This window comes from Coturnix japonica, chromosome 7 (genome assembly GCF_054131305.1).
Source record: "Coturnix japonica strain WE chromosome 7, WE-NBRP24, whole genome shotgun sequence".
NCBI lineage: Eukaryota > Metazoa > Chordata > Aves > Galliformes > Phasianidae > Coturnix > Coturnix japonica.
Window position 1 is genome coordinate 21,618,672 of NC_140669.1, and position 24,379 is coordinate 21,643,050.

At 43.5% G+C, this 24,379-nt stretch overlaps 2 protein-coding genes across 7 annotated transcripts in view; both read left to right on the forward strand.

Annotated features, from left to right (window-relative positions):
• Positions 1–426: 426 nt before the first annotated feature.
• Positions 427–11,541, forward strand: NDUFS1 (NADH:ubiquinone oxidoreductase core subunit S1). 2 transcript variants are annotated; one of them, XM_015868309.3, is made up of 19 exons: positions 427–543; positions 721–790; positions 946–1,037; positions 2,584–2,691; positions 3,531–3,607; positions 3,699–3,780; positions 3,895–4,025; positions 4,492–4,677; positions 4,879–5,013; positions 5,097–5,211; positions 6,186–6,331; positions 6,821–6,949; positions 7,742–7,871; positions 8,340–8,500; positions 9,268–9,422; positions 9,987–10,162; positions 10,484–10,618; positions 10,821–10,893; positions 11,182–11,541. In XM_015868309.3, the coding sequence occupies exons 2-19, from the start codon at positions 727–729 to the stop codon at positions 11,271–11,273; spliced, it is 2,187 nt and encodes a 728-aa protein (XP_015723795.2). In that variant the 5' UTR covers positions 427–543; positions 721–726; the 3' UTR covers positions 11,274–11,541. The 2 variants fall into 2 exon arrangements, with proteins under 2 accessions (XP_015723795.2, XP_085408818.1); XM_085552692.1 differs by having other exon boundaries at positions 427–478.
• Positions 11,542–18,579: 7,038 nt separating this feature from the next.
• The window catches only part of INO80D (INO80 complex subunit D), a 41,532-nt gene continuing 35,732 nt past the window's right edge, over positions 18,580–24,379 (forward strand). For 2 of the 5 annotated variants that reach the window (XM_085552686.1, XM_015868306.3), the window contains exon 1: positions 18,580–18,996. The gene's annotated coding sequence lies outside the window, so the exon portion shown is untranslated. Of the gene's footprint in view, positions 18,997–19,067; positions 19,186–20,225; positions 20,367–24,379 lie in introns of those variants that run through there. The other 3 variants (XM_085552689.1, XM_085552687.1, XM_085552688.1) reach the window with 3 other exon arrangements.

Genomic DNA, 24,379 nt, shown 5'->3' on the forward strand with positions numbered 1-24,379 from the left:
ATCGCGTGCACACGTATCCTTCCGCCAGGAAGCGCCGAAATAGTTCCCGGCTGGCTGGGTGCCGATCCAGGGCAAAACCTGCTGGAAACGGGGCGTCATGGCAGTGGAGCTGGGTTACGGTGCGATGTGTGTCTCGGGAGCCCTGTCAGTGTCGGACCGGTGTTACAACCACCCCCGGCCGGCCCGTCCCCCCCCGCATCGCTGCGACAGCGGAAGTTGCGGAGTTGGATGATGACAGCGGCAGCGGCGCAGGCGGACCTGGCCGAAGCGCCGCGTGTGACGGTGGCCGAGAGGGCTCGGAAGAACGGCGGAAATCGCCGAGTGGCGGAAATCGCCGAGTGGCGCATCCTAGCGGAACAACCCGAACAGCCCTGTTCCGAAAATTGCCGAGCGCGCTCTCCTGGCCGCTCGTTCCCGGAGATTGCCGAAGTAGCGGCGGAAAGAGCCGAGGCAGTCGCCATAGGGGCTGAGGCGGACGGTAAGGCCGAGCTGTGCACAGCGGCCGCCCGGTGCCCGCCGGTAACGGATCGGCTCCTCGGCGAGGTGAGGCGCTGGGCTGCGGCCGTGGGCCCGGCGCCTTCGTCCCGCCGCCCGTCTTAGTGCCGTGAAGGGGCCGGGGGCTGCCGGCGGGAGCCGCCTGCAAGGTGACCCCTGCGGCCTGTTTGGAGGCTGACGAGAGGACGTTCCAGCCGCTCCACCCGCGCCGCTTCTCTCCCGCAGGGCACCATGCTGCGCCTGCCCGCACTCCGCAGGGCTCTTGCTGCGGCCGCACCGGCCTCTGCTGTGCACGGTAAGTGTCGGCCCGCGTCCTCCGGGCGGGTGCTGGCTTTGAACGGAACCGGAGCGACATGGGTGCTGTGTGACCGTGAGGGCTGTGGGCTCTGCCCGTTGGCATCCAACAGCCGGGGAAGGGTTTGCTACGAAAAGCTTTTCGCTGTCTTTCAGGCCGCACGACCGCTACGGCAGCCAGCAACCAGATCGAGGTGTTTGTGGACGGGCAGCCCGTGCTGGTGGACCCCGGAACCACAGTGCTGCAGGTGCGGGCACCGGCACGGCCAGCTTTTACTGCAGCTCTGGCTCAGAGCTTTGCAGCGTTCGGGCTCTCGGTTGCAGAAGCTCTTCTTAAAATCACGGAATGAGGTTTAACACGGCAAAGTGCAAGGGTTTGCACTTGGGTCGGAAGAACCCCAGGAACCGGTACCGGCTGGGAGGAGTGGTCCTTAAGAGCAGCTCGGCAGAGAAGGACCTGGGGGTCCTGATGGATGAGAGACTCAACATGAGCCAGCAGTGCGCTCTGGCAGCCCGGAAAGCAAATGGGATCCTGGGCTCCATCAGGAGAGGGGTGGTCAGCAGGGATAGGGAGGTGATTGTCCCTCTCTACTCTGCTCTTGTGAGGCCCCATCTGTTGTACTGTGTCCAGGTGTGGAGCCCTCAGTACAAAAAGGACATGGAGATTTTGGAAAGGGTCCAGAGGAGGGCCACAAAGATGATCAGGGGGCTGGAGCACCTCCCCTATGAGGGCAGGCTGAGGGAGTTGGGTTTGTTCAGCCTAGAGAAGAGAAGGTTGCGGGGTGACCTCATTGCAGCCTTTCAATACCTGAAGGGAACTTACTCCCAGGAGGGGAGTAAACTCTTCGAAAGGGCTGATAATAGCAGGACTAGGGGAAATGGTTTTAAGTTAAAAGAGGGAAGATTTAGGTTGGATGTTAGGGGGAAGTTCTTCACTAGGAGAGTGGTTAGGCCCTGGAACAGGCTGCCCAGGGAGGTTGTGGATGCCCCGTCCTTGGAGGTGTTCAAGACCAGGTTGGACAGGGCTGTGGGCAACCTGATCTAGTAAAGGTGTGTGTTTGGTGGCCCCGCTAGGCAGGGGAGTTGGAACCACATGATCCTTGAGGTCCCTTCCAACCCGGGTCATTCTGTGATCTGTGATTCTGTTTGGAAGGGACCTGAATGCCCACCCGGGTTCCACCTCTGCTGTGTCCACATCGGGCTGACCGGACCCCGTCCAGCCTGGCCTTGAGTGCCTCCAATTTTGTGTTGAATCCAATCTACAAAGCTGAAGTAATATGCACAAGGCTTAAATAAATTCTGGTTGAAGTTCCAGCTCTGAACGCTGTCAGCTATGGCAAATTCCATAAGCTACGAATGTTACGCATTCTAGTAGCTGCAGTAGCTGTCTGTTTAATGGCTGAACTGAGCATCATCATCTGCTGGTTTTGTAGCTCAAAATGGTGTTTTCCTTTTTTATGTACTTCTCCAAAAGTCCGTTTTTCCTTTAAAACTTTGTTTTTGCTTCTGGTGTCCTATCTATTAAAAAGTTTTCCCTAAACTTTGAGGAGGAATTGAAACATTGTTTCCTTAGCTAGGTCTTCTGTTGAGAAATAATCATACTGGTAACCTTCCATATTACTCTTTGCTTACAGTTTTTAAAGCTTATTCCTACAATAGCAAAGAGCTTGGTCAGATTGAAAGGTCAAAAGCACTAAAGCTGCTGTTCTTTGAAAAACCCCTCGGCTGTATGTGCTGTGTGTTACTGAATGATGTAACTGTATTTAATTTCCCTTTGTTCCTTATTCTTTGTAGGCCTGTGAGAAGGTTGGGATTCAGATCCCACGCTTCTGTTACCATGACCGTCTCTCTGTTGCTGGGAACTGTAGGATGTGCCTTGTGGAAATAGAGAAGGCTCCGAAGGTGCTGTGTATGTTCCATAAGAAGTACAGTTTTCTGCTGTACTTTGAGCCTAGTTTATACTGTAAATGCTTGTTTTGCCCAATGTTAAGCACAGAAATTCCTATAATTAAGCCATTTCAAGCAGATCTTCCCTTTTCCCACTTCTAAGCTTATCTCTGTGTTATATATGTATTAGGACCAAGTTATGCTGGGCTGCAGTGATTCACTACTTTTAGGCTAGTGAACCGTCACTCAATTTCTTATGATTATCTTGTTTCTGGAGATGAGCATTTCATAGCTGTGTATTGTCAGATAGGTTTATATGTGCAAAACCATGACACAATGTGAGACTCTCTGGCTCACACCAGCTTGAATTCAACAGTTTGAGCTTTGTATCTCTGGTGGTTTTGTATCATTGCAGACTGAAATGATGGTCTGTATCATGAGGTGAGTGGAAGGCAGGAAGGATTCATTTTGTGGGCAGGAGTTTTTGTTAGTTTTGCAGTAATCTTGTGAATAGTTTTATTCCAAGATTCTTGGGAAATGTTGTATCCAAGTAAGTGCTCAGTAACTAAATGATGCACTGGATCCAAAGCTTTGGACTTCAGGGCTAGAGACTTTCAAAATGATGTACCTCCAATATTTAACTTTATATAGTAAGTTATTAGTATGACTTTTAATGATTCTGTATTGGTTAGATTTTCTTCTTTTTATTTGTAGTTGTGGATACCTTTTATTTCTGCAATGTGTTAAATTAATAAAAGGTGTCTATGTCAGAATCTGGGGGGGGAGGCTGGGATTTATGCCCATACTGAGAAGAAATATGTTGTGCTCACACTTGCTGTTTATGATGATTGCAGCCAGTAGCTGCTTGTGCCATGCCAGTTATGAAGGGCTGGAACATACTGACAAATTCTGAGAAGTCCAGGAAAGCAAGGTACCTTTATCTTAGCCTCCTGTGGCTGATTACTTGTGCTGTTTGCTGGTGGGTATGGAGTGGATATTAACAATATTCCTGAACCCAACAGGGAGGGTGTAATGGAGTTTCTACTAGCAAATCACCCGCTGGACTGTCCTATCTGCGATCAGGGTGGAGAATGTGACCTACAGGTAGGACATCCAATCAGATGGTGTAGGTGTATGTTAATGTTCCTGCCTGAGGTGGGATTGTGCTGTCCAGCAGCCTCGATACGTATTTTGATTTGTTGTTGTTGTTTGTTCTAGGATCAATCAATGATGTTTGGCAGTGATAGGAGTAGATTTAGAGAGGGAAAACGCGCTGTTGAGGACAAGAACATTGGCCCATTAGTCAAAACAATCATGACTCGGTGTATACAGTGCACTCGATGCATCAGGTAATGTCCTTTATTTCTCACTGGAGAGAGTACTTGAGCAGGAATATCTATGTAACTTTGTTACTTGTAAAAGAAGTGTGAGGGTGTATGGGAAACTGGTAATCACAGCCTGAACCTGTGATCAGCTGAGGCAAGTGTTGGGTCAGCTGTGGGAGCACAGGTGAGAGTAATTTAGCTGTGCTCCTGGAAGGGGAGCTTGACTCCACCTCCTCTAGACCTCATTTAAGGGCTGACCAGCACTAAGGCAGCATCTCTTGGATGCACCTAATTTTTGTAGCACCATCTAAATGAGTTTCAGCAGATGTACGGTCCTGCATGTGGTGGCACTGCTGAATGTATCTAAGTAGTAGTTTTCTTCAGGTATGTGAATGAATACTAATGTTCATCTTCGGGAAGAGCTGAAGAAGCATGCTGTGTTGCTGTTAAGAATTCCGTATTTATTTTTCACTCTTCTTTTGTCCACCAGATTTGCTAGTGAGGTCGCAGGCGTAGATGACTTGGGAACAACTGGAAGAGGAAATGACATGCAAGTTGGTACTTACGTTGAAAAAATGTTCATGTCTGAGTTATCAGGAAATATTATTGACATCTGCCCTGTTGGTGCCCTTACCTCCAAGCCATATGCCTTTACTGCACGCCCATGGGAGACAAGGTGTGGGTCCCAGCTTACTCTGCAACTTGCTGTGTTTTTCCTATCATGCTTTATCTGACAGTATGTCCACATATCTTTGGAAGAAATCCCTTAACTGTGAATCTAAAGCTGACCCTAGAGTACTCGATTATTTCTTAATATGCAGTTGTCTGGTGTTAGTCTTTAGGAAACTGCAAATGCTTTGTTTATTTTCCTGAACAGGAAAGTAGAGTCCGTTGATGTTCTTGATGCAGTTGGAAGCAACATTGTTGTGAGCACAAGGACTGGAGAAGTGATGAGAATTTTGCCCAGGCTGCATGAAGATATCAATGAGGAATGGATCTCTGACAAAACAAGGTGTGTGGGAGGTATTTGCACGTGTGTGCAAATACACAACTGTCTGTCTTTGCTCTTTACTAATATCTGCAGTGTTCGCTCAGGTTTGCATATGATGGTCTGAAGCGTCAGAGGCTGACTCAGCCCATGATCAAGAATGAGAAAGGACTCTTTGCTTACGCTTCATGGGAGGATGTGTTAACTCGTGTTGCTGGTGTGGTAAGAACAATTTCAATACGCATGGCATGTAAAATTAATTTCTGGGGCTTGACATGTTGAAGCGGTTAACAGGAGCTACATAGAGAAAGACATCTTTTTCTAATATTAGTGGGGAGAATTTGACTTCTGTTGTATTTCCACTTCAACCTGTTATCTTTGGAATTAGTCAGTATTTTGTGGACTAGGCAACCTGAAGAACTTTGCCTTATGATGTTAAGAACATACAGGCAGTGTATAATTTGGGGCATTTAAATAGGCAACTAAGATATTCCTTCAGAATCCCAAGAGGAAGGAAGTGCCTTTCTTAAATCACTCTGATTTGTCTGAATCTTTAAATTTACTGAAATTGTGCTATCAACACTTGTGCCGTCAGAGCCATTAATTCTGTATTACTTTGATCTGAATTGTGCTTGCCTCATTACTCTCTGTGCAGTGATTGATTCTGGTGCTCAAATGAAGTGCTGCATGACTGCTCTGGGTTTTGATTAAAATTTTATGTGGGTTGAAGTAGAATTGAAGAACTGTAATTGAACTTTCCTTGAGGATGTTTCACCCTGTGGTACAGTAGCAGGGTTTGTTATGAAAGTCATTGATTCTCAGCTAATGCCTGTGAATTGAGTTTACTACCGGAGCTTGTCTAATGGAAGTTTGTTTTTTCATCTGTGCTGTAGCTTCACTAAAACAGAAGCATTAACTATTTTTCTTCACCACACCAAACAAAAATCGGTCACATCTGATAATAATTCAAGTGGGAGACCCCTGTGTATAGAGCTGTTCTTTGCTCCAGTTGTGAATTCTGAAGCAGCTGGGATTGCTGCCTTGCAGAAGTCTTGTACTGCTGATTTTTGTGTTCCTCCAAGCTAACAAACTGGCTGTCTTTGGCTTATCCTAATATAACACACATTTACCAGGGTCCAAAGAGAATTCATTTCTCTGGTTTCTTTTGCTTATGTTTATACTTCCTGTCCCTCCAGCTAAAGGCTGTCCAAGGTAAGGAGGTAGCGGCAATTGTAGGAGGACTGGTGGACGCGGAAGCACTAATAGCTCTAAAAGATTTACTGAATAGAGTAAACTGCGATACACTGTGCACAGAAGAGATCTTCCCTACTGCTGGAGCTGGGTAAGAATCCAGGTGAAGTTTGTAATTATGTAAATAAACTTTCCAGTTTGATCATCTTATGGTAAGATTCTGAGATGATCAAGGATAGTAATTGCTGATGTGTCAGCGGGTTTTGGTTGAGCTCACAACATTTGTTTATAGAGAATATTGAGTGTGAGTGGAGGCTGAAGTCTCTTGTGTGCTTCACATTTACTGAGTCTGCTGCAGTCTGACAGCAAGCTACTGGGAGTTTGCTTTGTGTTGTAAGTTTGATAATTCAGTCAGTCTGTGTAGTTGTCTGTGTTGTAGTTCTTCTCGTGCTGTTTCTGACACTTGAGAAAGGCAGAAGCAGCGGATTTTTACTTGGGTTAGTAATTCACATTTTAAAAATATCATTTCCTTACATGAAAAAATATTTGGGGCATCTAGCATCTTTTTCACATATTTCTTCACTCCTTCCCTGAATGTTCACTGCCTTGCTTCTTTCTTTCTTATGTCACTTTGTTATAGCACAGATTTACGCTCTAACTACCTGCTTAATACCAAGATTGCCGGAGTGGAGGAGGCAGATGTCCTGCTTTTGGTTGGCACCAATCCACGCTTTGAGGCACCGCTTTTTAATGCTAGAATTCGAAAGAGGTTTGTATCCCTTGGTGTTGAGTGAGCGAGCAAGTGGATCTAGATTTGGCACAATGCTCCACTGGTGCCGCAGGCACTAAGTTGAAGGCTTTCATCCAGGTGGACCTGGTGGATTTGTTCACCCTTTTTTAGTAAAGGGGACGTGTGTAGACTAATGATGTCTCTTCTTCCTGTAGCGTACAGCGATGTTTTCTTTGTTCTCAATTTGATGTTTTACAGAGATACATATGTTTATTTATTCCTTTCTTACATAGACACCTCAGACATTATCTTAAAGATGTTTGTTCAAGCGTAATTCATTAAAGAGTAGTTTTCAGCATCAGTTTGCTCCTTTTTATGTATGTCATTGTTTTAACAAAATAGGCTTTCTGATTGAAACAGTAATGCAATTGTAATCCATTTGAAATACAACATTTTATTTTTACAAGCAGTGGACCAGTTTCTCAACCTTTTGAACACTGCTAGTTCACCTTCAGAGTGAAGCCTTAAAGGTGCAGCACCTCATTTTGTCCATACTTTTTTTTCCCCTTTGAATTGGCAGAAGTTTGAAGGGAGAACTGAGGTCTAAACTTCTCACTTATGCTGTGCTGCTGCATTAGTCCCAGTATGTGTATAGGTAAATAGCTCTAAATGCCATGAGCTTGCCTAAAAGAGTGATATTAAGCCACACTGTATTAAAGCAGTGAATGATATCTAAACTGTTTTGAAAGACTTTGCATGCATTTTGGGGAATTAGATCAGTGGGTTTGAAGAAAATTGTCTTTCAATGTGTAACAATGGCTGTATTTTCAGCTGGCTTCACAATGACTTGCATGTGGCCCTTGTTGGCTCTGCTGTGAATTTGACCTACACGTATGATCATCTGGGAGATTCCCCACAGATACTCCAGGACATTGCTTCTGGGAAACATGCATTCTGCAAGGTATGTGCTGCTTAAGAATCTATTGAAAGTTCAGATACATTGAATAATGATTTGGATTCCTCACAGAGACAGGTTTGATAAGTACCATGCTGTGTATAGGGTTATTAAATTTTAATCACATGCAGAGATGAGGTAGTGAATGGTGTGCACTAAGTGTGTGGGGCTGTTTAATAGATTAAAGTAATAGTTTCTGGTGCAGGAAGCTCCTGAAATATTTCTTGATGTGAAACAGGCTGTTTCAGCTCTGATGTTTCCGCTTAAGAGTCTGGAGTATGGCTGTGTACTAACAGGGTACTTATTGTCATCATTATTTCTCTTGGCTTTATTGCTAAATGAAACAATTACTATTTCAGAGTTGTAGTTTTGCATGGAAAACTTGTGTAGAAATTATGCTATCTATTACATTATCTGCACCAAGAATAGTCTTCAGAGCCTTGGAGTTCATGTCTTGATTCTTAACTTGTACAGGTCCTCAACCAAGCTAAAAAGCCAATGGTGGTGGTAGGAAGTGCAGCACTGCAGCGCAACGATGGAGCAGCCATCCATGCTGCAGTTTCCACCATTGCACAAAATGCCAGGACTAAGAGTGGTGTTGGTTCTGATTGGAAAGTCATGAACATCCTTCACAGGTTTGCTTTAAAGCTTTTTAGGGAGCTGCTTTCATTCACTTAACGCTGGCCTTATACAAGTTACCTTCACGTATGTGAACACGCTTCTTTGTGTATACTCAAACATTTTATCAGGTTAGAAGCTGCAGGCAATGCAACTAGCAGAAACATAAATAAAAATGGGTCACTTAGCCTGGCAAACTTCTCAGACTCTTCATGAGATTGTTAGATTCTCTTATGCTGCTATTTCAACAATGGAATTTAATGAGTGAATTTAGAGGGACATTATACAAAGAGCTTAATAACATGCCACAGTGCCCAGTACTAGGCAAGGCACACCAGTGTCACTTGCTATAAATGATGCCTTCTTATCTTGATGAAGAAAAACGGAATGGCAAATTTATCTAAATAATATGGCCCCTTGTATTTCTTCTACTGTGCCAGTTCTTAATTGAGTGCTGTGCACCTTAACACTTTTTACCTTAGTGCTATTGTTATTTCACTAGGCAAGCTTCTCCTGTGAAAGTCCTTCTCCATTCATTCTAAAACTGTGACTGTCATGCTGACAACTTGTGTGAAGGAAAAGTGATTTCAGCAAATACAGTTGCTCTCAAATTCAGCCCAGTCCTTCTGTCAGATATTTCTTAGCGAGAGCAATGCTTCATCCTCTGAAGGAAGCTGAAGTGTAAAACCCTACAATTGTAACTCAAGCTTCTAATACCAAAATGAATTATTTTGCATGAGAGGAGAAATTTTGAAGTAACTTACAGGCATGTTTGTTCCTGCAGGGTTGCAAGCCAGGTGGCTGCTTTGGATCTGGGTTTCAAACCAGGAGTGGAGGCCATTAGAAAAAATCCTCCCAAAGTGTTGTATCTCTTGGGAGCAGATTCTGGTTGTATAACACGTCAGGATTTGCCAAAGGATTGCTTTATTATCTATCAAGGTAATTCATAGATGTAAATTTAGGAGTGTTGGAGAAAGAGCCTACACAGTGTTGTACACTTAGAAACATATCTGACTCTTTGATGTAAATTATAGCCTTTATTTTCTGACAAACAGTGGAACTTCTAACATGCAACTGACAGACTGCTTATTTATTTCTTAAGTAGAAATAAGAAGTTATTGATGACTAATAGGGGAACATAAACCAGTTTGACAGTGTACAGCCTGGCTTCAGACCTGGCAGGAAGAAGTCTGTTCCCAACTGTTCTGTCACACCAAAATATGATCTGGTCTTAATTTACTAAGCTCCTTGTTCCAGGAGTCCTACTAAGCTGGTTGGCTATAGAGGCTGAATCACTATTTTCTGCTTGCAGACTCTTTTCACTAAAGCGATGGGCACATAATACCTCAGAACAGTCATCAAAATATGCTTTATCTCACTGATTAAGTGAACCTTAAACTTTTTTTTCTTCTGGGAACACAGAAATTCTGTATTTTACTAAAGTATTCCATTTTATCTTACACTGTTGTTTACTGTTTTTTATTTTTTTGTCTACCTATTTAGGACATCATGGTGATGTGGGAGCTCCCATGGCTGATGTTATTCTCCCAGGGGCAGCATATACAGAGAAGGCAGCAACATATGTTAATACTGAGGGTAGGGCCCAGCAGACAAGAGTAGCAGTAACACCTCCTGGGATGGCAAGGGAAGACTGGAAAATCATTAGAGCTGTCTCTGAGGTACTGTTTTCTCTGCAAATTGCTTCTAGTAAAAGTAGAGGGAGTGGTTAAGTTCCTTTACTATTGAAAAGTGTTTCCAGAATGGTGTGTTTTTAGGGAGGTGTATGCTTGTAGTCTTATGTGACAGTGTTGTGTGTTGAATCCTTTCATTACTGTATGAGCTAAATAATACTGTTTATCTTGTAGGGCAGGACTAATGTTTCAGAAGCACGGTTATCCTGATCTAGTATTTCTTTCCTTTAAGTTTACTAATGGATTAATAATTAAAATATGATGCACTGAACACTTAAATCTGATGGTATTTCTTTGTGAATCTCTTAGGTGGCTGGTTTGACCTTGCCTTATGAGAACCTTGACGAAATACGGAAGCGTTTAGAAGAAGTATCTCCTAATCTGGTCCGATATGATGATGTGGAGGAGGCCAACTACTTCAAGCAGGCAAACGAATTATCAAAGGTAACCAAAGCACTTAAGCATGGTTTAATGCTATTACATAGGTTAATGCTTTTTAAGAAAACACGCCAGCTTCATACATAGTTCTGTGAGCATAACTTGATTACACTGAACAGTGAATGCAGATTTCACAATAGAAATACTTTGGTACCAAGTTCCTATCTTAAAGCTGTGTAATTTCATTTTTCTTCCTTTCTTGCCACAGTTAGTAAAGCAGCAGCTTCTTGCTGATCCTCTTGTTCCACCTCAGCTCACAATAAAAGACTTCTATATGACAGGTATGTAGCGGGTGGCTTTTCCATTCTAAAAACTGCAATACATTTTACTTTGCTTTACAGTATGTTTTTGTTTTTAAAGCTTTCCACTAATCCATGTTGAATTTGACTCTTTCTGCAAACAATATTTTCTCATAAGATTTGGCATTTTCCCAAAATATAGGGCTGTTTTCTTTTTCCTCTTTGTACGCGGTCCTGTACTACTTGTTTTTATCTTGGCCACGTAAATCTGCATATGCTGAAAATTAGTATTTTATATACAAGTGTGGTTTTGTCTTCCTTTTTCTGCAGATTCCATCAGTAGAGCATCCCAGACAATGGCCAAGTGTGTGAAAGCTGTTGTTGAAGGTGCTCATGCAGTGGAGGAGCCAGCCAGCTGCTAGTTACTGATCCAACAGCCACCACCTCCATCCAAGTATTTGTTGCAGTTAATAGCTGTGACCAATACCTTCTTTCTTTTGTTTTGTTTTTTTCCAGAATCTGTTTGCTAGGCAGTGGCATTTCTTTTTTTCATCCACATTTTCATCAGTTCATGTGGTCCCATAATGTAGGACTCTCATGGCTGGAGAGAACATGCAGCATTCTCAACTTACTGTACCTAGAGGCTGCGCACACGATGATTGTATACAAATAAATTATAATGTTAAACAAGCCCTTACCCATGTAATTTATAAAGCTCATGTTTCTTAAATGAAAACTCAGTTAGCAGCTCAGCCTGAGTAGAAGCTTTGATTTGCCAAGAACAATTTCATGTAGCCGAAGCACTAGATTGTAACCATACAGAGCATCAAGGCATTTTAAACACTGATGAGGATGTGAATGCTCTATTTTGGTCTTGTACTTTCAGAGCAAGTTGTTTCTTTTTTCAGTCAAACATACCTGGTTTGTGTCAGTGTTCACCTACCGCTGCTCTAGATATTTGGATGTGTTTCTGTTTTGTTGGCAGTTGAGAAAACTGCTCAAGGGAAGAAATATTTTTATGCTGTGAAAAAGAGAAAGCCATTTTCACACAGCTTTGAAATGGTCAACTTTTCGAAACTTAGCAAAAGATAAAGAGCTTTCAGCTGCACCGGTATGAGAAAATTGCTCTGTAATTCCTCTGTGCACTGATCTTTTTGTAGTGAAGTGAAAGAGGAGACTGTGGGGTTTCATTTTAAAGCTTTGTGATGACTTCAGAACAGTGAGTATCCACTCAGCGTTACGTTATCCAATGTTCTGTAAGCTTAGAAGAAGGCTGGCTACCCCAGCAATGAGCTATTAGAGTAATAAGGCATAGAGGAATTCTTCCAGGAACTGTGCAGACTGAAGCACTGTTTCAAGGTCATCGCTCCCAACTTCTACTTTTTTGGATTTTCCACAAGGAAAACCTATGTTTTCCAGTGTAGTCCATGTGAATGCTGCTCTAGAATTCTGTACCTTCTGAAAGCTCTTTCTTTCATCCTTGACTTACTCAATAGCAATCAAGCATTTTAAAAGTTGTTTTCCTCCTGCCAAGGAAGAAGTCTCTTCCTGGTTTCCACAGCTTAGTGCGGTCTGCCCTACTCTAACCAACCTCATCTTAAGCGCAGGATGTTGCTCAGCCCAGCCTGCCATGTTCCAGTTATCACCAGGGTCAGTTCTCTTGGTGGTACAAAGTAACTATTTGTTCCATGCAGAGATACAGTGCACATTAAGGAAACATCTGGAAGTACTATAGTCTATTTTTAATGTGGCGGTTAACAGGTGCATCCATATGTGTGACCAAACGCAGCATAAAAACCTTCCTCTGTCCTCATGGAATGTTACTTCCTTAGGGGAAAAAGGAGGTTGTGGCAGGGACAGCGAAAGAAGTGTATGTATAACAACATGCCAAAAGCAAGGCAGCTGGTTCTGTCCACAAGTGGTAGGTGCAAAAGGAGGTTTCACTGAATATTGTATTCAGTAAAATAATTGGTTCTATGTTCTTTGGATTAATTCCCCTTTTTCCACTGAAAATCCGTATTACAGAAAATGCATTTAAAAATCTACAGCTTTTTTTTTTTTTTTTTCCTTAAACAACATAGTGTTATTTAACTCTGGGAGCACATTACGTTCAAAAGTCCTCCATCCTTCAGTTAGTGAGTGCATATAGGAGATACTTCTATTCAGGTACCCAGCCTGCTTTTTAAAAAGGGTAATTGGTACATGAGGTGTCACTGTTCTGTTTCTGCCCTCTCCCCCTGCCACTTAACTAGTCACTAAGTAGAGAACTTTTTGGACACACTTGGCAATAGCAAGAAGGCACTATGGGTTTGACTATTGGAAATAAGGTATTAAAGAGAAATAGAAATGGGCATTATCAACTGAGTTCATAATGTAGTCCATGCTACTTTTGTTTGTCGTGCTGGCTGGGCAGGCCATAGATGTGTGGGCTTTCTTTTGAGGTATGGATAAAAAGATAAGTAGGGGTACACACAGAAATGGGAGGTAATGTAGGCTTGAATGTAGCAGGAGGTGAGAGCTGAGGGAGATCAGTTCCTAAATGCAGCCCTGATTGTACCCAATGGGCAGCTGACACATTTTCTCACTTGTTGCAAGACCTGTTACAGAACAGTAACCTTCATCTTGCTTTTTCCTGTACTCTCCTGCCTGTATAGATATCATGAGAAAGAATGTGTTGAACAGAGACAGATAGGTTCAGTCACTAAGCGCTCTTCTCTTAATGCAGTGCTATGTAAACGAGCTCTTAAATATGCCTTACATTAAACTTTGTTTTTATGTAGCCTTGTCTTCAGCAGAAGGTTGTGTTGGCTTAAGGTGAAACCTTGCTGAGCACTGTATATTTTGGAGCAAGTTTGGGCGAAGTTAGCACCAGCGGTCAGATTAAAGAGGGCCAAACTGTCCCCCTTTCCCACCTCCTGTTAAAATAGTAAGTTCTTTACTGTGGGATCAGTGCCCCAGTGCTGTGCTTTTTAGTCCTGCACTACCCATCATGGCATGTCCCATACACCTTTGAAGCTTCTTGTACAGGACTCGGAGACTGATTTGGTTTCAAGTTGGAATTACCCACTGTAACCTGAATGCAGATGAGTAACTGAATGTAAGTCTGGTAATAAAGTGTGTAGCTTCTTAACAGCCATGATTACAGGTAATGAAATATCAATAGGCACAAGCAGGTAGATAAGGAGAAGTGCAATAGCATGCTTTCAATTAATAGTGTCCTCCCTAGTAAAATAGGACTGTATTTCAGCACTCTGCTGGGGCAGTTTATATCATTTGTCTTCTATTTAAAGAAGTCTCCACAGTTGCCTGTCTTGTACTCTGGACAACTTTCCCACAACTGATTGTATTACTATTTTGTATTTGCTGAGACTTAGGAGATGATAATGTTTATTTAATGCAGTTTAAAATACACATTGATAATGAAAAACAGGTTAGTAAAGACTTAATTACTATTTTCAGGTCAGTTCACTGTCAGTTAATTATATTACCATGCAATAAGCTACCATATGCCTGCTCCCAATTGACTAATACTTCCACAGCCTTATTCCTACTGTAATCCACAGCAAAATTCCCATTGCTCCAGTAAATATTATTATGGACCTTAAGACTCAGAAAAACAAAGACAGTCATTTATTTTTGGTGATGTTTTGCTGGTTAGCTAATACATCCTAGTAAGGGTAACAGGAATGGAAACATCCCATAGACAACTGCTGCAATAAACAAAACACGTGTGTCAAAGAATTGTTTAAAAGAAATAAGAATGAGCTGTGTTCCATTATATGCTGGTTTTCAATGGTTAGCTTAATCCTAGAACTTACCACAACTAAATAAACCAACACTGCACCAAAATGCTGCTCAAGACCTTACTTAGAAGAACAAATCTTATCAGAATTTTGGTGTTTTTTTTTTTTGTCATTCCCTTCAGTGTTTAAATGCCTAAAGATTTCATACATCAATCGGGCTCTGTATAAAAGTTTCTAACAAGCAGCTACAGGCATGGAGTTGTCCCTCTCATTCACAGGTATTTCTCTTCCTTCTTAAATAACTTGCTGATTGCTTTCCCAAGCATTAAAAGACATTGGAAGTGTTTCTTCAGAACACATGCATGTCAGGGAATAATACCATAGCAGTGCCATAATGCTGTTTGCTGACAAGTCAAGACCCTTCATCATGCACAGTCATTCACAGTCTTCAGTTATGAACCAGAGGTGCTTGGAGCCCATGTGACCTTGGGAGAGTCACCGTTTGCTTTCTGAAGCAGTCTCCTCCAATAACTGGCATACAACCCAAAGCATCTATTTCACCTCTTGTATGAGACTCACAAAGCTTATTCACTGTGTTGCTGCCCTCTGTCTCACTATTAAGGCCAGTGAGACGCATCAGCAAAGTATGCCTCATTAACCTGCAAGTAGTGATTTAGGGAACATTAATTTTCTTTGACCATTCTGCGCTCAAGCATACAATGTGTTTTCTGGCTGGAGTGGTTGGTCCAGAGTGTTGGTCACACAGACCTATTTCTGTAACAAGGAAATGGAAGGGACAGGATTCCCATCTGCGTTCTGCCTGCGGCGGTTTCTTGCTCTGAGCTCACACACCTTGTGCAGGATTTGTGGCCACTGAATTTTTCCTCAAAAATCATTTCAGAGCACAGATCTGCTCTTAACAAAATGATGTGACTCCCAAGCTATCAGTCTTGTCCATAACTATATTATATATATAACATAAACAACTCTGCACCAGTAAAGCAAGCAGAATTTGCTCCTTAGAAGTGTTACAGTGTAACACTTTGTTTTGAGCAAAACAATATTGGCAATTTATTGTAAATAACTAAAAATATTTTGAATCTTTTCAGGCATACAAAGTTACGTGAAGTAAATTCCCATGTCCACAGTATGAAGAATTTCATTTCTCTGTTGAATGATTACACAACAGCTGGCAGTCCACATTTCTAAGATGTAACTAATTTTTCCTCTTTATTTCCTTACAAAGAATTGCTTATATATATATTAAAGAGGAAAAAAAATACTAATAAAAAAAGCCACTCAGAAATATCTCTGTGCACGTTTCCCACTGCAAAGTAGATACAAAATGTATTTCTTTAGCTTCTGGTATTGCAGTTAAGGCAATTCAAACTAATCTCAGGATGTCACCAAAACACATCGTGCTGCTGCAGTACATGTTAAATCATAGAATTGTTAAGGCTGGAAAAGACCTCTAGGATCATATAGTCCATCAGCATCACCCACTAAACCACCTTGGTACCATTAGCCATGCAAGTAATGTGATTAAAGTCAGCATCTGCGAAGCCAAGCACATAAGCCAAAGAAAGAGTTTAGTATTGTTTCTGTGCTCGGGTTCTCAAGTGCTTTCTTTCACAGCCTTTTCTCTAACATGTCATGTCATCTGCATCCCATTTCCAAAAGCACTAAGCCACCCCTCAGCTTGCTGTATGGCTATTCTCAGGAGCACAGATCAGCTGTTAGTATTATGCCTCCCTCTCTATAACCATTATTCAGTGGTGCGATGAGAAGAACTAGCTTGAATTACATTTGAATTACACTAACCTATTGACTTCCAGTTAAAAGTGGCAATTCTGTACAACACATTGATACAAGCAGTCACCTAGTGTAGAAACTTAAATACTGCATGACAGCAAAACTCTCAGCAACTCTGGAGTTTCACACAAGCCAGTATGGAGCAATTCCTCAAACACACCTGAATTATTAACCAGGCCTGCAAGCATCTAAAAACCGGTCTGAGAATTTGCTCCATTACTTATCTAGACTAAAAGGAAATGTTAGTTTGCTCTGCGGCTGTTTCGTATCTGAGTCTGTTGCCACAGGAGAGCATTTATTGGTGATATTTCAAAGTGTTTTGTTTTGTAATCATCCCAGTGATGATCAACATTTGTAATCACTGTCATTCCTGCAGTGAGTTTTAGATAGAGAATATAAAAGTATTTTTATTTAAATATCCTGCAAAATAATTATTATATTCCATGCTTCAAATGACACAATAATGACTGGTAAGATTACAAAGTAACCTGATTATGCCATTACTTTTATACATTTCTTTTTCCAAATGGGAAACAGGAGCAATGCATTTGATGATTATTATTATTTTCCTAATGTCAGAGCTGAATAATGCACTTAGTGGATTAATAATCTGATACAAAAAAAACACCTTTGCAGTAACTCCATGGAATGCAACGCTGCATTATTAAAGGATGCCAATTAGACTAACCATCATTGAAAACAAATCCAGCCAAACACAAAATGCGCAGTTTGACGCAAAGACCAACTGACTTTTAATTAAACTTTAATACAAACTAATTTATCTATGTGAAAAAGCCACCATGAACACACAAACTGCTCGCCAGGCAACTGACGAAGTGTATTTTCAGAAGGGAATCAAAGAGTGTGCCTGTGTTTGGGAAATATTTATTTCAAGGAAGGATTGCAGTAGGAGAGGTAAGACTCGATATATTTCAGATTTGGCAGAGCAGAGGCAGGGTGCAGTAGCACTGAACAGCCCAATGCCCTCATTCATATGACTGCAGTCTGATTGCAGCTCAATTAGCCCACCTGAATAATTTTTTTTTACAACGAACAAAAATGTAAATGCATTTTAACATGTATAACCAATTAGTTTCCCAATTATTTTCTCTTTCTCCAGGAGGAATAAATAGGTATCTCGGCAGTTCCCTGTACGGGGCTGACATAACCCTATCGCAAACATTATCATAGGTCTGCTTGATGCAATCATCAGTGTCCTCACCTATGGACACACAGTAAAACCTCACGTTGTTTCGACAGCATTTGATCTACATTTAATAATTTAACAAAAGCATCTGCAAGAAGGAAAAATGCAATGACCATCCCGTCTTACAGGGCACTGGAGCGTAAGTTAACAGCATTTCCCAACTTTGCAAGCAAGAAGTCAGCAGTAATCACATCCATAAATATCAGAGACAAAGCCCCCACATCAAAACAGCAACTTAAGAAGAACCCAAACAGATTGAAGTTGCAATATGCTTTGAAAACATTAACTTAATTGTTACCTCCAAATTTCCTCTCTGGGCTTTATTTTTCACATGAATTTAGGACAGATTAGCAGAATTTTTTCAGGTATCTATCACAGGATCCACTCACATTAAATCTCTCGTGGCTTTTCTATAAGCCTTCCTGCTACACAGATATATCAATATTTATATATATACATTAAAATAAAATTAAAAAAAAAAAAAAAGCTTTTATATTCTTACCTGTTCATTCAGTTTTACTTACACTGCCTTGAGAGAGAGGATGTAATGATACAATGCTGCCAAACTATCCTGCATCAATCGCAGCTGTTCCACTGGCAGTAGCAGCACCACAAAAAGTTACGCCGACTTTCCCAATTACACATTAATTTTTAGAACTATTATAAAGCAACTAAAAGTTGCCACGTTTCTAAATTATGGGGGAAAAAAAATGAAAATTCTTATTTTTAAAATAAAAAAAAAATAAAAAAAAATAAAAATCCATACCTCCTCTTTTCCCCCACTCCCCAAAATCTGATCTTAACTGGATATAAATAAAATCATTTCTTCAGCCGCATACCTTTGCATTTTATGTTTATTCAAAATAATAAGTCATATACATGAATTAAAAAAAATTCCTTTTGCCCATTCGGCTCCCTCCCCCAAATCGACACTTTATAAAAACCTTCTGTACTTTTTTCCCCCTCCCTCTATCCCTCTACTACCTCCAAGATGGTAGGAAAGTTGTTGTTTTGGAGGGCAGAGGAGCCGCTCTGTGATGTTATGTCCTCTCGGTGCCTGTAGTGGTGCTGTAGGAGGCTGCTGGCTCTCTTCTCGAGCAGCCCCAGCAGCCCTGCCTTCTTTGCTGGAGAATATATTCAGGGATTCCCCTTAATAATCACCTACCCTCTGAGCACTTTGTAGTTTTAAAATAATAAAGAGCCCCCAAAGCTTCCTACCCACAAAAAGCAGGATCTTCTCAGAGCCAGGGGGGCAGCAGCTCCTCAGCACAGAGCCCGAGCCCATTCCCAGTCCCTCTGCTGGGGAGGAAACTCTGATCTGTCAGCCCAACAGAGGGAAAGGGGGGAGAGGAGAGAGAGGAGAAAAAAAAAGCAGCTGGAAAGGTAAGCCAGGCCCGGCCTGCATCCCCGGGCTCGCGTAGCGCGGCAGGCGGTGCGAAGGGTGCAGGGCGGGCGGAGAGGCGGGCTACGCGAGGCCGAGGATCGGCCGGGGCGGTGTAGGCCGCAGCGGGGGGTGAGGGGAGCCGGCGGCGTTTCGCGGCTTTCGGGCGCCGAGTGGAGCCCCGGAGGGGGGTGAGACGGTCGCCGGGGCTCAGCGGGAGGGTCGGGGCGCGGCGCTGCGGAGCCTTTGCCCGGGAGGTGAAGGGCGGTGGGGGAGAACGGGGGCGGGGGGGCGCTAGGCCTCAGCGCGGCGCGGCCTGCCCGCTCCGCTCCCCGCCCCGCCGGGCCCCCCGCGCCGGGCCCCGGGCCCACAGCGGGCCGAGCCCCGCCGGAGCAGGAGCCTTGCGGGCAGGGGGAAGGCGGCGGGGCCGCTTCCACCCCCCACACCCCCCCCCACACACACCGCGGCGGGGCGAGAGGGGAGGGGGGGGGGGCGGAGGAGAGAGCGGACCGGGGGTGCCCGGGACGGCATTAATTTCCCGAAATGACTTTTAATGAGTGGCGGCGGTGCCGGGAGTGGGGGCGCCCCTTCCCCCGGCCCGGTCCGGGGCCGCCGCGGTGGAGGCGGTGCCGGTCCCGCGGGGCGCACGGGACCGCGGCCTGGAAAGTTTCGCGGCGTTTTTAGGGTGCTCACCCCACTCTTCACCACCGTCCGCCCCGTGTCGGCGGCTCTGGGGATGGGGCGAGAGTGCCCGGCACGCGGTCGCGGTCTCCCCTTCTTCCCCCAACCCCCCCCGACCCTTTCCGCGGCTGCACCCCCACTCCTCCCGGTCCTTGTCTGCTCGTTTGGGTTATTTCATCTCCCAACTTTTTGGGTGGGAACGGGGGGTTTCTTTAGGAGGGTGTCGGGAAGGCCGTTAGGGCTCCCCATAAGCTGGCCCCGCGTGGGGGGCGTACCCCAAAACCAGGGGTCAGGGCGGGGGGCAAAGGCCTCACCCTCGTGCCGTGCCATGCACCTGGGCTGTCCGCAGTGCCTGCCCTGCCCTGGAGCCCCCAGCCCCTGCCTGGGGCCTGCTGCCATCGCTGAGCTGGGACAGTGGCCCTGATCCTGCAGCCAGGGAAAGGGACTCCCCTCGAGGCCTCATTCCAACCGGGGCACGTCCATCACGGTCTTCGGCCCCGTCCCATATCCTCATCTGCGGAGATGGACACAGCATGGGCCATAGTCTGGACAAGTGTGGGGCATCGGTTGCCTCTGAGGTGCTGCTGCCGGGAGTGAGAAATGAAAAGATGCTTTTTTCCAGGGAAAGGAACATCTGTAGTTGTGAAGTGAGCCCGCTGGAAAGCCAACCAATATGCTTCACCAGGCACAGGTGAACCAGCTCCAGTTTCTCATGCTGGTGATGCCTACTTTTGTTAAAATGTTCCTTAAGATGCCTAAAGCTCAGAAGGCTCACTGCTCTGTACAAGTAACCTTGAATACATTTTGAGAACGACAGTAACAACTTACAGCTTCATACTACACCATCTGATTAAAATATGTAGATCTATAGTTAGTTCTAACTTTGTTACTTAACAACATATGAGAGTTTATTTTAAGGCTGCTCTCAATTTTTCAGGATTGGTGTACTTAAAATTGGCAAATTTAGGACAGCATGTCGTTCCCTTCCTGCTGAATGCCCTGTTCTCTGGGCACCGTTTGTACCAGCAGTGCCACTCTCAGGTCATACCAACCCAGTACTGCTGCAGATGGGTAAATCCCAAACCCAGTGTTGGCTGTGAAGCTGCCACTTGCAGCCTAGTGATACTGTTGCAACCGTCTTCAGCCTTGTATGTGATTTGTTTGTACTATATAAATGCATAAGACAGATTTTATTAATTGTAAAGCTAAATTGCCTACAGAAAGCAACCTCAGATTTACTTAGTAGGTGTAATTTTGATGTTTGAGTACTTTCACGATGAATGAATGAGCTGTATGTATGGCCTGGCCCCATGGAGTTGCATGTACTAGCAGGCTTTTGCAGTATGGCAGGAGGCAGAAATTTATTGTAATGCCACATAGAAACTTTGATCACTTATAACTGCAGTAAGGCATCTCTGTGAGGAGCTCTGCTGCTTTGTTTTACTTACTGAGTATTCCTACTGAAGCAAGAATGATACTCCTGTACTGAGTGAAAATAAGTTTGTCTGTGCTCCACTGGGACTAAAAGAAAGGCAGAAGTATTTTATTTAACCTCTTTATTTAACCTCGTATGCAAGTGCAAGTTAGCTTCTATTTGGGTAAATGAAAGACTTGGGCTTAGTTCTTCCTTTCTTTTTTTTTTTTTCTTTCTTTCTTTCTTTCTTCCTTTCTTTTAGTAAACTCAAGTACAGATGTAAGGTACGTTGTAGTATATTTTAGTCTGCTCTCTCTCTGGATCATGGTTTAGATATTTTGAGATAACATTTTAGTTTGCGTTTTTGCGATGTTGCAATTCCTTAAATGTCCCATTTATTGCTGTGTCTGAAGACCTTCTTTCTGCAGCCCGTCACTCTGGCAGTCCTTGGGCTTGTTTATAGCCATGTTGAAATAAGTGTGCTTCTGTGCAAGCATGAGGATCGCGTTGTGTGGATGTGATTGCAGGACAGGGGCCTTGGACTAGGTCAGATAGAGCAATCCTTGTTCCAAAGCCTTCTGAGATAGGGAGCCAGTCTGGAGCCTCAGAGGAGGAATGGCCCTATTTAGGAAGTGTTACAATGAAATCTATAGGAATGTGCTCTTGGCTACAAATTTCAGTAACAAATGTTACTACTGATGGTCTTTCCTCCTTGAAACCAGTTGGAGTTTTTACCGTTCTTGCTGAAGTTTACTTTGTGTAGGAAAACAGAATCAGCAACTCGTACAGTTTTGAACAGAAAGTAATTTTTTCACTTCTTCTTAGTTATGGTTTCTGTTGTTGGCTGGAACTTGTCACCAGTCTGTAGATCACTTAGTTATTATTAGGAATAATGCTTAAATTTAGTTATGTATTTAGTCATTTGTATCACGAAGAGTAATTTATGATATCGGTGTTGCTTAAAACATGCAGCTGCTTTTTAGTTAATATCTTGGGCACCTTTATGCAATATATATTGCTTTTTTTGCAGAGTTGAAGTAACGAGCCTTCTAAGAAGGCAGAATGAGGACAATGTTGCTGCTTCTGTTTTCCTAGGTAGATTTCCACATGTGAAAACTAGTTCAAAATACTGTTCCAGGTGGGAACTAAAAGCATCCAGTAAGATCTCCTGTGCTCAGTGCCTGCATCTTGGGGGTAGTTTTGTCCCAGTTCTTGCATGTGTGTGCAGACCCTTCATCACTTGTATGGGTTCCTCAGAGGTCCTCTTGAGCTAAGGCTGTGCTCCAGTTAATAGAGTTGTTCCTGATGAGAACTCCTGTAGCTGACTTTTGTTGCCTCCCGGTGTTCTATCTCGATTTGGGTGCTTTTACTGATAGGCTCTTTATGGAATTAAAGCAGGCTCGGTATGGTTCCTGATCATCATTAGATTGAGAAGTAAGCCGAAATTGGGGTTAAATTGTAGAACAGCAACAGAAATTACACTCAGTGGTGCTGATGATAACCACAATTAGATGTGGCACAGCTCCTTTTGATAAAACAGAGTACTTCCCAGAAAGGTCGTCATCTCTTGATATGAAATGGGAAGAAACCGAGTTACAGAGTCATAGAATGGTTTGGGTTGGAAGGGGCTCTTAAGATCACCTGGTTCCAATCCCTGCTATAGGCAAGGACACCTCCCACTCAACCAGGTTGTTCATAGCCCCATCCAGCCTGGCCTCGAATGCTTCCAAGGAGGGGGGCAGCCTTCTTTCTAATAATACAGTTTTTACTGGTACTGACTGGACAGTTTTATGGTAAGGTAGTTTTAAATGTGTGTCATTTTGTAATGACTCTTATGGCTTCTGTTCCACTCTGAGTGGATTAAATTCCAAGTTGCCAAAAGCACGTTCAGATCCACGTGTTTATTGTCAGCCTCAGCAAAAAGGCTCAGGCGGTGGGAGCACAGGGAATTTTTCTCTCTTGGTCAAGTCAGGGAGTCAGCAAAACTGCTCTTTATGCTGTTTGTGGTAAAGCTGAAGTTGGTGGAGATCAGAGTTCTGCTTTCGGGCCCCAAGGTGATGGTTTTAGGCACGTGTAGGCAATTGCACTTTGTGAGGTGACACGAACACACCACAACAATACAGCATTAAGTCTGTGCTGGTATTAAGAATTCAAAGAACACACTTAAAAGTCACAATTAAATTGATCGCATTTGGATGTGATATGTGAACCTCTGAGCTCAGTCCTCTTAATTGTACATCCTTTAACTGTTGATATGTAATAATTTCATTGCAATTTACAATGCATTTGGGGATTCCATTACCTAAATTTGGTCTCACTTGGTTGAATGTCAAATTGTGAGCATATGTTTGACAGTGGATCTAACCCATGTGGTTTAAAACATTCTGATGTTTTCTGTGTGGTGTTTTCTCAGTGCTGATTTGGGGTGTCATACTTTGGTTTCAGTAACAGTGGCCAGGCCTTTAACTTCTTTGTAGAACGCAGGTGATGCCAGGTACTAATTTCTGTATGACATGATGCTGGTATTCAGTACGATCTCACAGAAATTTCCCCAAGACTGGCTGTGACAGTGTTTTCTGACCTCTCTGAAGGAATGTTTAACTGCATTGGAAGAGGTAATGTTCTCTTGGAGCCGATGCACACTGTGAGGGAGCCCGTTACACCTGCTTGTAAGCAGTGAAAGTATCTGGGAGCTGGCTCCCTCCTATGCCTGGCAGCAGGCACTGGCAGCTGCGCAGGTATGTGCATGTGTATATTTAAGTCTCATTTGTCTTTTCATAGCCACTTTGCAAACCACCCCCTGTTGCTGTATGCACTGCTGGTGGCTGCAGCTAGCAGGATGAGTAGCTCTGTGCAGTGGTTATGTCACAGTGTGGCTTTGCTGTGCACCCTGCCTGTCCTCGTGTGAAGGCCTTGCTGGGACGCACAGTTCGTTGCCCTTTGCGTGCCCAGATAGGGCCTTTGCCAGAAGGAGGAGATTTTCTTCCAGACTTCTGCTGAGGTGTAAAATACGAATATGTTACCAAATGACAGATGTTAGTGGCAAGCTTGTAAGAACATCAGGAATACCCTCCTGGTTAAGCTCAGGGATTGATTCAACCCGCTGTTCTGTCTTGAACACTGGGAACAACTGATGAGGCAGAATAATGAAAGCACAACTTCTTTTAAGGTTTTCTTCTTTTGCTCCTCCAGCATCTGTGTTTATTAAGTTGGGCGTGATATCAGGTACATCACTGCCCCTTTTAGGACCAGTGGTCACACACTCTATAAACTTTTCTGTTGCCTTCAGA